The 13,082-nt window shown below is 36.7% G+C and overlaps 1 protein-coding gene across 3 annotated transcripts; it reads right to left on the bottom strand.

Moving 5' to 3' along the window:
• Positions 1-3,321: 3,321 nt before the first annotated feature.
• LOC577598 (thrombospondin-1) lies at positions 3,322-12,871 on the bottom strand. 3 transcript variants are annotated; one of them, XM_011670578.2, is made up of 5 exons: positions 12,540-12,871; positions 8,430-8,549; positions 7,802-7,957; positions 6,642-6,772; positions 3,322-5,935 (listed from the first exon to the last, which is right to left on the bottom strand). In XM_011670578.2, the coding sequence occupies exons 1-4, from the start codon at positions 12,604-12,606 to the stop codon at positions 6,696-6,698; spliced, it is 420 nt and encodes a 139-aa protein (XP_011668880.2). In that variant the 5' UTR covers positions 12,607-12,871; the 3' UTR covers positions 3,322-5,935; positions 6,642-6,695. The 3 variants fall into 3 exon arrangements, with proteins under 3 accessions (XP_011668880.2, XP_781091.3, XP_003723354.2); XM_775998.5 differs by having other exon boundaries at positions 6,642-6,775; positions 12,540-12,869; XM_003723306.3 differs by lacking the exon at positions 6,642-6,772 and having other exon boundaries at positions 12,540-12,867.
• Between the last annotated feature and the right edge of the window lie 211 nt (positions 12,872-13,082).

The raw sequence follows: 13,082 nt of genomic DNA, 5'->3' as shown, positions 1-13,082 counted from the left end.
GGATGCTCATCTAACCGTAATTAAATACCTAAAACCCCTGCGGGACCTGCATGTAACGTGTAAGACTGGTGGTGATGCAGATTTTTCGTCTGCCCCCCCCCCCCTTCCGAACTATTTTTCTCATTACGTCACTGCCCCTGGAATGTGAGCCCCCGGGAATGTTTGCCCCCCCCCCCCCCCCCCCCCCCCCCCCAATCCCAAACTGCTTTCGGCGCGCCTGGTCCCTGGAACACTAATTTGATTGAATCTGAACCGAAGCATCTCTGGAAGAGATTATTCGGGGCTTGAATATCATTTAAGATTTATGTCATGCAATTACTTTACGGAGGATTCGTATTTAAATTGATGTTATATGTTATATTAATTTGTTTTTGTGCGTGCGTTTTTTAATAGTTTGTGTATTCATTAATCATTTATTTCAACCAAAGAGGTGGATTTCAAATACAAATATAAAACATAAAGCGATTATCAATTAGACAATGTTAGAAATAATTGTTAACTCATATGAAGATCTGAGACCCTTATCCTTATGATATGAGTATCATTACTTGTTTTCTTCTTCTTCTTTATTCTTGTCGATTTGCCCATGAAATTTGACGGCAAAATAATGTGGTCCGACACCCAACCCTTTCATATCCTCGCTGTGCTCTAGCACGGTCCCCTATATATACACCAAAGGTTCATTGTCTCCCAGAATCATCACTGATAGGACAACCTTCTCAAAAAAGTCCTCTCCTATATTAAAAGATTTCCAAGGACAAAATCTTGGCAAAGATGAGAAAACATCGAGCAACAAACATCAGATTCTGTAAGAATTTAACAAAGATTATTCGATACTTCACCTTCAAAACTTCACGATGAGATCTCGCGGTGTTTTTTTTTTTACAGAAAATGGCAACAAATAATTTAGGGCTCACTAACCCCGCCCCCTCCCCCCCCCCCCCACACTGAGCGAAATATTTGTCGGCGAGATTTTCAAATTTCGCCCCCCCCCCCCGCCCAATTGGAAAATCCTGGATCCGCCACTAGGTCAACCCCCCCTTCCCCTAAGCAAAAAGCTAGATTCGCCCCTAGGTTTCAGCACCGATAGTGGACACTAAATTATTTTTTTCATTTTGTTCCCCCCCCCCCGAAAAAAGTGCCGACAAATATTTCGGGGGGAGGGGTAGAAAGCACTACGCCCCGACATTAGAAAAAAGAAAGGAAAAAATGTTTTACTATTTTTTAATATTGTGTTTGTGGCCAGCCAAAGGGGGGGGGGTGTTAATTCCCTAACCCCCCCCCCCCCCTCCCATAGATCTGCCCCTGATGACTGGGTCACCCGGTCTGAGGATGTGTAAACGTTGATTTAGTGAGAAATCAACAGAGGAGAGCGTAATGGCTTAGGGGTTAGCGCAGTGCGTCGGAAGGACGGTAGTTCAAGATCGTCTTCGTTTCCCATCTTCAGTTAACCAAGGAGCCTACAGATACACCTCATTTGCGTAGAGTGGACATACCTTTCATGCATAAAATGTTTTAATGTATTTCTATAAGCATCAGTTATAGTTGTTTACACCTCTACTGAACTATAGTATACATAATAGGTGTGCTTGTAAATGGCGATCCTGTGTGTATTGTGTATAAGAGAGAATGAGATTGGGGGAGAAAGCGCCATGAGACCTGGAGACAGAGACAGAGACAGAGAGAGAGAGAGAGAGAGAGAGAGAGAGAGGAGGGAGGGAATAATAATAACAAGACAACCTGAAACAACTGACCTTCACACGTTATCGATTATCTTATTTCCTTCCTGATTCAATTAATTATGCCCTTCGTTTGATTAATCTGTTTCTAATCGTCTTACCACTATAGTCAAAACCAGGTTATACAAAGGTTGGAGATTTTGGAACACGTGCAGTGTACCTGAATAAGTAACGAAATTATTCTGTTGTGTGGAAGGGGTGTTATGGGGGGGGGGGGTGCCATATACCCTTCACAACTTGGTAAATCCATAGGAACTGTCGGTATCGGCGTTCGAGCACATATTTACTATCGGCCGAGACGGACGCCCCCTGCACAAATTAATATCGACTTACTAATTATTATTATTTGTTTATTTTTTTTCCCGAAGAGTGAAACGAGCGAGAGATTAAAGGTAACAAATGTTATATCGTCATCAGAGTAAAACAGATGAGATATGAAAATTGCTTGCTCTCTAATAGGGTATAAAGGTCGCTGCGAGAGTATGAAATGAAAATTCGTTTCGCCAATAGTTGCGTCACGGGATGGGGTGGAAGAGGTAGAAGATGATATTCATCCTTACCTAATGATAAAGCGCATTGAGCAACATTTTATTGGATTTAGCGCTACAGAAAATAATTGTATGTATAATAATTATGTATGTAAGGGAGGGCCAAAATAGAAACTCTGTAGGCGAAATTAAAAATCATTTCCATACACCCCTTGGAAAAACTGTCCGTAGATGCCCCTGTTCATCATTAGTATTTCATTACTCGAGATCTATGCCCCAATCAGGTACGGAAATGTGTAAATGGTCTAAATACATGCAATGTATAGGGTAAATCATTTATTTCGTTGATGATGCTTTCTAATCGGAAACTGTGTCCTAAATTTTGTCTGTTTTGTTTTGTTTTTCAAAGTTTGGTATTACTCATCTAAATTTATCGAGTATGATAAAACTTAGAAACGTGACATGGCCTATAGCCTATCCTATAAAAAATGATAGTAAAATCTTTTTTCTGAAAAAGGCCATTGTGTTTCACAAGTACACTGTACAACCATTAGAACGTCTGCAGTATGGTTGCTATTCAATACATTCGCAGCAAACGACACAGTACAATGTTAGTCGTACAATAACAGTCCTCCGTTTTGTGCAAATTCGCGCCCAAATAAAAACAGTTTTACATTTCGTTCAAAAATCTCTAAAATGTCTGTAAATTGGGGTATTTTTCGAAGGTGTCTCCATGAACTTGCACGAAAAAGGCGGCTTTCTACAACCTACAGTTTTCTTGGTTCTATATTGAATAGAAGGGGTTACTTGGGATTCTTTTGGGTGTAGGATACTCTTGATAACTTTGGTTCATTATCAAATGGAGGGGGTGAGGGGTTCTCCACTGAGTCCGCCCTATATGCTTCATACCCCTACTCCACTTGGTTCGGAAATCGGCATAATATTAAGATTACAGATTATTTCTTTCAAAAATACGATACATTCTTTTGTAGAATTGAGTCAGGCGTGGAGAAATAAGTGATTGATCCTCTTTTTTTACTATTCATAGAGAAAAATAACTTTAAACAAAATTCACACGAGACAAACCCAATCTGTGAAGTATACATTTATTTACATTTATTTCATAGAAAATAGTTCATTCATTTTCAGTTCACATTTTATTTTTCCAAACATAGACATTGTTATGAAAAACATTGATTGAACAGTTTATCAGTTTTAAAACTTATTTTTACAAACATAAATTATCGGTTTAGATGTGCGTCATTTAACATAACTGACATAATTTTTCTCATATTATGAGTTATGTTGAGCTGATTTTAATTCGATGCAGTTGCATGATTGACATCAAATCACGAATATTGGTAAAAATGTTCAAAAGCGAACTCGGCGTTCTCAGCTGACATGTGCCCCCGATAAAAACAGTTATGGTTTAGTTTTTATATCATGGATATTTTCAGAACCTAATTTATGATTTGAAAAGTTCATAACATGTTCTATTTTGTTTTGTTTAAAAGGGATCTCAACATCCACAAAGAGTTAGACTGAATTTCGTTATAGAGCAAAATATTAAACTTTAGAAGACTTTAATTATTGGAGCTAGCTATTACAGTTTAACAAACTCATAGATAGAACTATTGGTATTACTTCAATCTAGATAATAAACTTCTGCTCTTTTAGGAACTTGTGTATTACTATGAAATCAGCCAGCCTATATTTTGATTATATCTCAAAAGTGATTCTAATTCTGGGATTTTTGTGCAGGCACATTATATTCAATGCTTTTTACTCTTGTTCAAACGGATATATATTTGATATTTGAAATGGCAGAATAAATAACAATACTGCCAAAGAAGATGATGATGATGAATACGAAGGTGATGATAAAAAAAAGATAATGATGATGATATTAATAATAATAACAATGGTAATGTTAATAATGATAATGATGATGATAAAAATATTAATAATAACAATGATAGTAATAATAATAACGATGATGATGATGATAATGATAAGGATAATGATAATGATATTGATTATGATAAAATGGGGTTGATGATGTTGATAAATGTACCGCATGTATTATATTATTATATTGATATATCTTTGATACCGGGAAGGGAGTATCCAAACTAATAATTCAAAAATTGGAATTGGAAGTATATACTCCAGTGACAACAGCAATAATCATATATTTCACACGAAAACACTGCAATGAATATAATATGACAAACTGACGCACACACATAGACACGCTCTGATAATGAATAACAATGCAGCCATATATATATTCCGTAATCAATGTCAAATCGTAGATTCCTTAAATATGTTTTTATCTGTATCCCAATAGCTTTGCTCATGAAGCGCTAGATAATATTATTTAAATTGGGAGGGGGTCTGCTTATATTATAGACCTGCCTGTGGTTCCCATTACTCAAATCTGTAGAGTGGAGAAATGGCGGAGATTACTTTGATTAAAAGTTCTACCAAACAGTGTTTGGTAGTTTGGAACTCGCTTGTAATAAGCCAATCAAATTATCTTGTAAAAGGGTAACATCTCTTGTACAGAAAAAGAGGTATTATACCGAATTAAGTACTAAATTTTAATTTGCTATTATTTGATAGTCCCTTTAACTTTCCGACTCGAGACAGTCTGACCATAAAATGCCAAAGACATCAATCAGCTTGTTGACAATGCACGTTATGTATGACGCAGATTCATAAAGTAACTGATTGCCCTAACGTGATGTGCTACCGGACGATTAACCCACCGCAGTTCGTAATTTTCCGGAGGTCTAAATGAATCCGTTTTGATTTCTCAAACTGGCACCAATATTTTACTCATAGTTGTATATTAAATAAACCAATGTGAATGAAAATAAGAAATGTAACAAAAATTCGATTGCGTTCACAAAATTGGTGGTAACAGATTTTACTCTGCGTTGCACAACAATTATTTAAGGACTTTTAATACGTATTTGCAAATAAGTAAAGTAAACAATTCTTATTCATGAACAGTTCAATGTAATGAAACAGAAATGTACTCTGTTATTTTTTTCAATCTCGCTTCTCACGTAATCAAGTCAAATTCAACGCATTCTGGATCAAAATAGAGCCATTGAATAGTACTCTATGACTAATAGGCCAATACAGAGATAGTCGTTATACATAATCCTAAGCGATATTTATACTCTCTCAATGCGGGGGAGTGGAAATCGACATTTTTAGAATGTTTAGGGACCACATCATTTGGAGTTGAATCCAGCCCAGTAACTTATATTGAAACTCACTCCAAAGTTGTGAAATACACACTCTTTGGACTTTGGAGAGTGGATTCCGCTATTGTAAGAGCAGATTTTCATTCCAAATAGAATGATTTCCTGATATGACTCCAACAAGAGTGGATTTCCACTCCAGTACGTTTAGAGAGTAAGAAGAATTAGCACCCATTGCGATGGCATGATTCACATCCAAATTATCTTCAACATGTATCACTAAAAACGACCGTCAATAGATCTTATAAAATCATACTTAATTAATAATGCATGAATACATTCTCGATATTGTTCATATTGTTCACGTAGCTATATAGCCTACAATATTATTATATACAACTTTTTACAAACTGTACTCCTATAGCGTTCGGGCAGTGAGATTAATTGTCGAGTCACCTTCTTTTTCACATTCCTCGCAACAAACTAGCGATATCTGTAATGAAATTTTAAAAAACATAAGAAAGTGGGTTAATTGGGCGAAAAAAACTAATGCAGGCAAGGCAGAGCAGAGGCTCACCCACGTCTACAAGGTCCCACCCGGACAATTACCATCTGGACAACTATATCCCACAGGACACGTGCCTGCCTCCGGACAACTACCACTTTAACACCTCACCTGTCGGGGGTGGGGCAGTAGTTATGCGGAGATATAGTTGCCACAAAACAAAAATTATGGCCCAGTCTAAATTTATCACACGAATTGATGTATACCTGTAGTTTGTTGATAAATATTGTTGGGATGGAACGTTACAAAGGGTTCTTGTTAATAATACATTATGCAAATTAAAACAAAATAGATTCACCAATTTGAACCATAAACAAAAAGTATAACATTCACTACAATTCAGAGGATACAGAGTGACATGGTACATAGTAATACTTGCCCTACAACTGATAACAAATAATATGAATAACAGTCATTTTCCTTTCTTGTTTAGTGGACTATATGAATTTAAATTCCTATGACCAGGACGTGCTTCGAAAGTTTTTAAGAACTATTACCCTAGCTATAGCCCTGGCACCCATTTTCAGCACACAGCGCATATCAAGGAATAACTCCTGCCAGGAGCCAATTTGATACTTGGGTCGATAAAGACAACTCTAGATAAGTATAATGTCTTGCATAAGGACATACGCACCGGGCAGAGATTCGAATCCTCAACCTCTCGTTTGAGAGGCAAGTGAATGAACCACTATGCAACGTCGGTTAAAAGTGTGGTCAGTATGGTTGTAGAATCGTGGTAAGATGTTGGAGTGGCAGTCGTATCTGCTGCTGTTGAAATGAATAATAAATAAAAAATGTGCCTTAACAATTAAGCAGCCTTCAAATGTTTAAATCCCCCTTTTAATTGTACGTTTACGCTTACTGCATATTCAATTTGCCAGTGTAAAAATCGGATGTAAAACGTGCAATAATAAGAGGTAGCTGTTTATACAGTAGGCTTAAGTTTTCATGCAACTAGGATCGGAATGAGAAGGGGGAGGGGGGCAATAATAGTGTGACCCATCCTTTTGAGGAAGAGAAATAATTTGCTTTTTAGAGATGGAAATCCTTATCAAGGTGGCCTGTGGGATTCTTGACATCATATTCCAAAGAAGGGGGTGGTAGAACCCATTTTTTTTTTTACGCTCACACTTTTGAAAGGAAACTTCAGTAATTTTTAAAGCAGACATACCAGGCCAGTTCGACACTACGTCCCAGTCACACCACTAAATCAACTCAAAACCGATTCCATACCGACCGAATCTTGGTCTTTAGGGCTAGTGTAACTTGTTGTTCGGTCTATTGTCGGTCTCGTGTCGGTCTCGTCAGTGTGACTGGAGTATCATGTACAACCATGCCGACCACAGTCACAAGCGATGTTCGATAAATGGGGAAGAACCCACCGAAACCTCCCCCCCCCCCCCCACAACTATAATGTGCTACACACACAAATTACTTTTAATCAGTAGCGGGTTCAGGGTCCTGGGTCACCCCCCCCCCCCCCCTCATCCCCAATAACCAGTTTTGTGTGATTACACTCCAAAAGTTAGAAGAAAAAAAAACTGAAAATGCACCTGAAACCAGATTCCTTTACTATTCTTTTTTTCTTCTTTTCTTTTCTTTTCTTTTTCTTCGGTGATGAATTGTGGGACATGGCTGTCGACACATCGGGGCATTGTGAAGAGCAGATACGTAAATCTGCAGCAGTGACAGTATGATACCCAGGCTAAGTCTGGTCGGGACCAGTGTTGAAGTTAGGAATTCGAATATAATGTACGTGTTATACAATGGAGAATCTAGCTGAAAGGGCCTTACCTGTGAAACAGTCCGGGCATATCTGATTGGGAACAGCACGGAACGAGGCGCCTTTGCACATCACGCCGTTGTTACATTGGCGAGTTTCAAAGACGAAGGTTGGGGCATCGCATAAGTAGTCGTTGGGACAGGCAAGAAAACTCCAGGGACCCCATACTGTAGAATTAAAAAAAATTGTTTGAAATAGTGCTTCTTCCTTCCGACGTAACAAGCAGATTGAGATATCAGTAAAGCAGACATCTCGATGCACATTTAGATGATAACTAAAAACTATTAATTATAAACTGCATTCACAGACTCGAAATAAACAGCCATTATTATCTGTAATTGATTTATTACATTATTGACGCAATTGACTTTCAGCCCTGCCCCTTCTCCATAATAAAGGATCTGGCAACGGTGGAGCAATTAATACTAATAAAAGCCTAATTAATACCAATATGTGCTCATATCTACCAAGCAAGCTGATACATGTGGTGGAGAGTGGTAAATGTATATTAATGTCTTGCCAAAGGAAACTACAGTGTCATGATGGGGCTCGAAACCACGACCTTCGCATATCCAGTCAAGTGCTTAGTCCACTCAACCACGACGCATCTATAGTTACAAAAAAATAAGGATTTCTTACCTGCACAGTCTTGCATATTACACGGTCTGGTCTCAATTGAGCCATTGGTAAGAGATCTTGTTTTAGCTCCGTCTCCACACGATACAGAGCATGCACTCCATGAGCTATGCGTTGGATTGGCTGTTAAAAAGAAGAAGCAATAGAATAATTAAATTAAAGAACAGTTTTTCTTAAAGAATAACTGATGATGATGATGATGATGATGATTCACAGCATTTGTATGGCGTCATATATCTGTTTTAAAAAACACATTCAAAGGCGCGAGCTCCTCCAAAAAAATTAGCATTTGAATGTCTGAAGGAAGATGTGAGTTTTGAGTGAAGCTTTGAAGTGGTCAAGGTTGTCAATTTCGCGAATAGATGATGGGAGGGAATTCCACAGGCGAGGAGCAATAGAGGAAAATGCTCGGTCTCCATATCCCTTGAGATGAGTAATGGGCATCTGGAGAGTAAGGCCAGATGCGCAAAGTCCAGGGCGAAGATGACGCCGCTCGATTAAAAGATGACACATATCATGGGGTGACCGTGAATTGCCTTAAATATTAGCAGTAGGACCTTTTTTGCCTAAAGTTACTATTACTCCAGCAATAGACCGGTTTACTAATATATTAACATCTATGGATTTTTTTTTCCTCGGGACCTAGTGACGAGTTATTTCATAAAATCGGTTAATAATGAATGAACTTCAATACTTGAGATCCAGTCTGCATACAATACTTGTTGCTATGTCGGGCAAGCATCGTACAAGCTTTCAGGTTGTCAAGAACAACCGTTGTTTAAAAAGTATTCATAAAATTTGAATATGTATTTACCAGGTACCCATTTACACCTGGGTGCATGGAGAGTGGCTAATAAATGTGGTTATCAGGCTGGTGATTGTTAAGGACATCATTGCCTGCATGGCTGGGATTCGAAACTTCAACCCTTTGACTTAGAACAAGGTAAATGACCCACTATGCCATGACACCCCAACAAGGATACATATATCATATTATTTAAATGGAAAGAAAAGATGAGATATGACCCCGATATGACTCTCTCGCAGCTCTTAGTGTGTCTCTCTTTATTCGTCAAGCTTTCGATTTCGCCCATCTTTTGGGGGAATAGTTGCATGAAACCGTCGTAAAAGTGTGTTGTATAATACGTGTACATGCATAGTCTAAATACACATGCATACGTGTATTTTCATGTATTTAAATCTCTACGTATTTGCATGAGATACTCGTAATACCTACATGTACATGTGTCGAGTTATAAATCAAAATGAAAAGAAAAACATCATTCTGCGTCATCTGTATATTTTGTTCGATGCACAGGTCACACGAAATAGTAAAATTACCCCTTTTTTATCGCATTGAATATCTATATCTATATTCAAAGAGTATAAAATGTTTAGATACCAAATTAATACGGCAAAGTCTGATACAATACCTCTCAAAAATATAAGTGTTTTATCATCCATATTAATTATCGAGATTATAACAATTCATTATATCACTGATTTACATGAGATATTTTAATTATTATTTGTAAGTCTGGAAGTGAATAGAATGTGCAAAATGAGACCAAACGTGTAAGACAACTCACCCCCCCCCCCCCCACCTCCCCACTTCCCTCCTACACCCAAACGAGGAAACTTGTGATAGACCATTGTTCTTGACAAAATGTTTTCCGGTTGCCTGTGGTGTTAGTTGACTATTGTTTCCTTGATTATTGGTGTAATTATCCAGTTTTGCACTAGTCATCGTAATTTCTTTACACCTTTTCCTCCAAAAGCAGTCCATTGTTTAAACGAAATAAATATAGCAGCATGCAATACCCGTTGCAAGCACTATAGCGATTTTCGTCAAAACCAAAAATGACATCGTCCTTTTATTTTCCCGCATAGTATGAAAAGATGTCGAAACGTTCACACGATCTTGTGATTCAAAAAGTATTTCTTACATACGGGTTCTAGATGCTTAAATACATAAAAGGTAAAGATAGTCATCTAATGAAACAAAACACAAATGATTAAGGATTCAAAAGCTTTCCTGCCACAACATAACAGCGGAACTTGGATTTACGCATGACTCAAAACTACATTCACATGTGATACAAAAAAGGGTCGCATTAATTCCCTGGTTCCGATACATTCAAACCACTCTAATCTACATTAGGAAGTAAATAAGTGACCTCATTGTATTTAGGCTCCCCAGTAAAGTAAAGGTCAAACACAATTTATCTACACATTGGAGTGTATAACAAGTTGTATACACATTATACAAATTAAAGCGCTTACATGGACAGTCCTTCGATCAATATCTCTAAACTATTTGCCAGGTCAGGGAATCATTTTTGTCCAATCTATACATTCACCAGGACCTACTCATCATGACGGAGATGATGCAGTCAAAATTACAAGATTTACTAGGTACCTTGAAGGCCTTAACATAATTTATGCTTTTCTACGAACATGCAAGCACAAAATATCTCGTTTCCACCCACATAAAAATAAAAGAAATAGAAAATGTTGATTTATAAATTATGATAGCATAAATCAATTTGATATGAGTGTGGAGTTTAACGACGATAAGTTCATAACCTTAAAAGGTATGCCAAAGATAATAAACATGTCAGGTACAACATTCCGATGAATATCGGGTTCATTGATTCATCCTACATATTTTTCGAAAGAAAGTATATGCATAGGCCAATATATCAATAATTAATTAAAGGCCAACATTACTTTAGTTTTGTAAAACCCAAACGACCATTTGTCAGATATCTTTGATTTGAGTTATTGAATAGCCAGATACTAATGAAATAAGCAGCTGTAAATTAATTTCCTCCATAAACTGGAATACTTTATAAAATGAAATGAGTAGGAAATTTCCAGTCGCGACAGGTATTCTCATACCAAAAGACATAACTGCGATCAAAGAGTCGAAAACTCAACAAAGTTGGAGTAAATTGTGCTTCGGCGCAGACAGATATTTAAATTAAAATCTATTGGACAAACATGGATGTAGCATCAAATAATCTTGTGCAAATTATTTTGATATACGTGAATCAATGTGAGGACAAATTCAACAATTTTTTTCCCGATTTCCTCGACGATACAAGACGTTTTTGTCCGAAAAAAAATTATGCTCTTTACGTGGGCAATGCGTTTTACAGTCATTCGATGTATTTTTTAATCTATGGCGGGAAAATATAGTTTCTCTCAATTTGATTTGTGTCCTGTTTTAATTTTTTTTTCTCTCACTTTATTCATTGAGAACAATAAGAAAATTACATCAACACGAAGCGAATTAACTTCACATGAGAGCCAACAAAGTATATATTATGCTTACTTCCAAATGGTAAAAGCATTTAAAGATTAATGTAGTTGTAAATATATGATTTTTCTTGTTCAATATAGTTTATATTTACCATATTCTCGAGCTTATAAATTATACTTCATTTACCAGATACCTGATATAAACCTATATTAATAAATATTATATCACACTTGCTACATAATATATTTGATATACTGATTATAAGTATCGGCTCGCATGGTGATGTAGATACTTATACAGTAGGCTTACGGTTGCACAATGTGAGAGGGGGAGGAAGTATATTAATAGGCCTATGTATCATTAAAGGCCATTGCTTTAGTTTTGGAAAACAAAAAAAAACTTTTGTCAGATATTTTGATTCGAGTTGTTGAATAGCAAAATACTTAAACAAATTAAGCTGCTGTAAATTAATTTCCTCCATTACTGGAATACTTGAACATAAATGAACATATCTAATTATTAACCATATATTAACCATAATACCTGATAACGCATTAGTTCCTCGTAATATATTTACCATAAATATATACATACCTGATAAAAACCCAATTAATCACAGTTCAATTACAATATACATGTACCAGATACAGATAAGACAAACCCTCCAAACCTTTCCAACTTTTCAGATATGAATTAAGTTAAATATTGATATATTTACAATATATCTGATATAAATTTATTTAATCATGTTTACCTTATACAGTCATGTATTTATAATCTACATTTACGTAATTTATTTACCACATACATGCACGTGATATAAACTTAGTTAATCATAATATACTTACCATACGAACAAACGATGAGAAATAATAGAAGACTTGAGGTAATAACTCGTTTGGTTAAAGGATCCATTTTTAGTTGAGATAAAATCAGTCTCCACGAACAGCAAACTGGAGTACAGAATCCTTTCGCAAAAAGAGAAAATACAAACTAGACAAAATAGCTTTGGACTATAGATCCTGGTGACTGAATCCAATATGATAAGATCAAGCCAAGTTTTTTTAAAAATATAAATGGAAACTCTAATGGTACGCTGTGGTGCGGAATGTGCAGGTTTCCGGAATCGTAGCGACTTGATTGACTTATTTGCTGTCATGCCGCTGGTCCCCACTTATATAGGGAGCCAGACGCATAGTGAAACACACACAATGATGACGTACGGGCTTTGAGTAGGCGGATGGTGCGTGAGTCTCTTAAAAAAGCAATCGTAGTAATGATGATGATGATGATGCTGATGGTGGCGGTACTTTTTCGTTCCATACCTTAAATCCGAGTGTAGATAATGTTAATTAGCTATTTACAATCAGTCATATCAGGTACATGCATTT

The sequence above is a fragment of the Strongylocentrotus purpuratus genome, unplaced genomic scaffold (assembly GCF_000002235.5).
Source record: "Strongylocentrotus purpuratus isolate Spur 01 unplaced genomic scaffold, Spur_5.0 spur5_scaffold_6, whole genome shotgun sequence".
Classification (NCBI taxonomy): domain Eukaryota; kingdom Metazoa; phylum Echinodermata; class Echinoidea; order Camarodonta; family Strongylocentrotidae; genus Strongylocentrotus; species Strongylocentrotus purpuratus.
The sequence above is the reverse complement of the archived record's forward strand: the minus strand, read 5'-3'. Positions and strand labels throughout refer to the sequence as shown.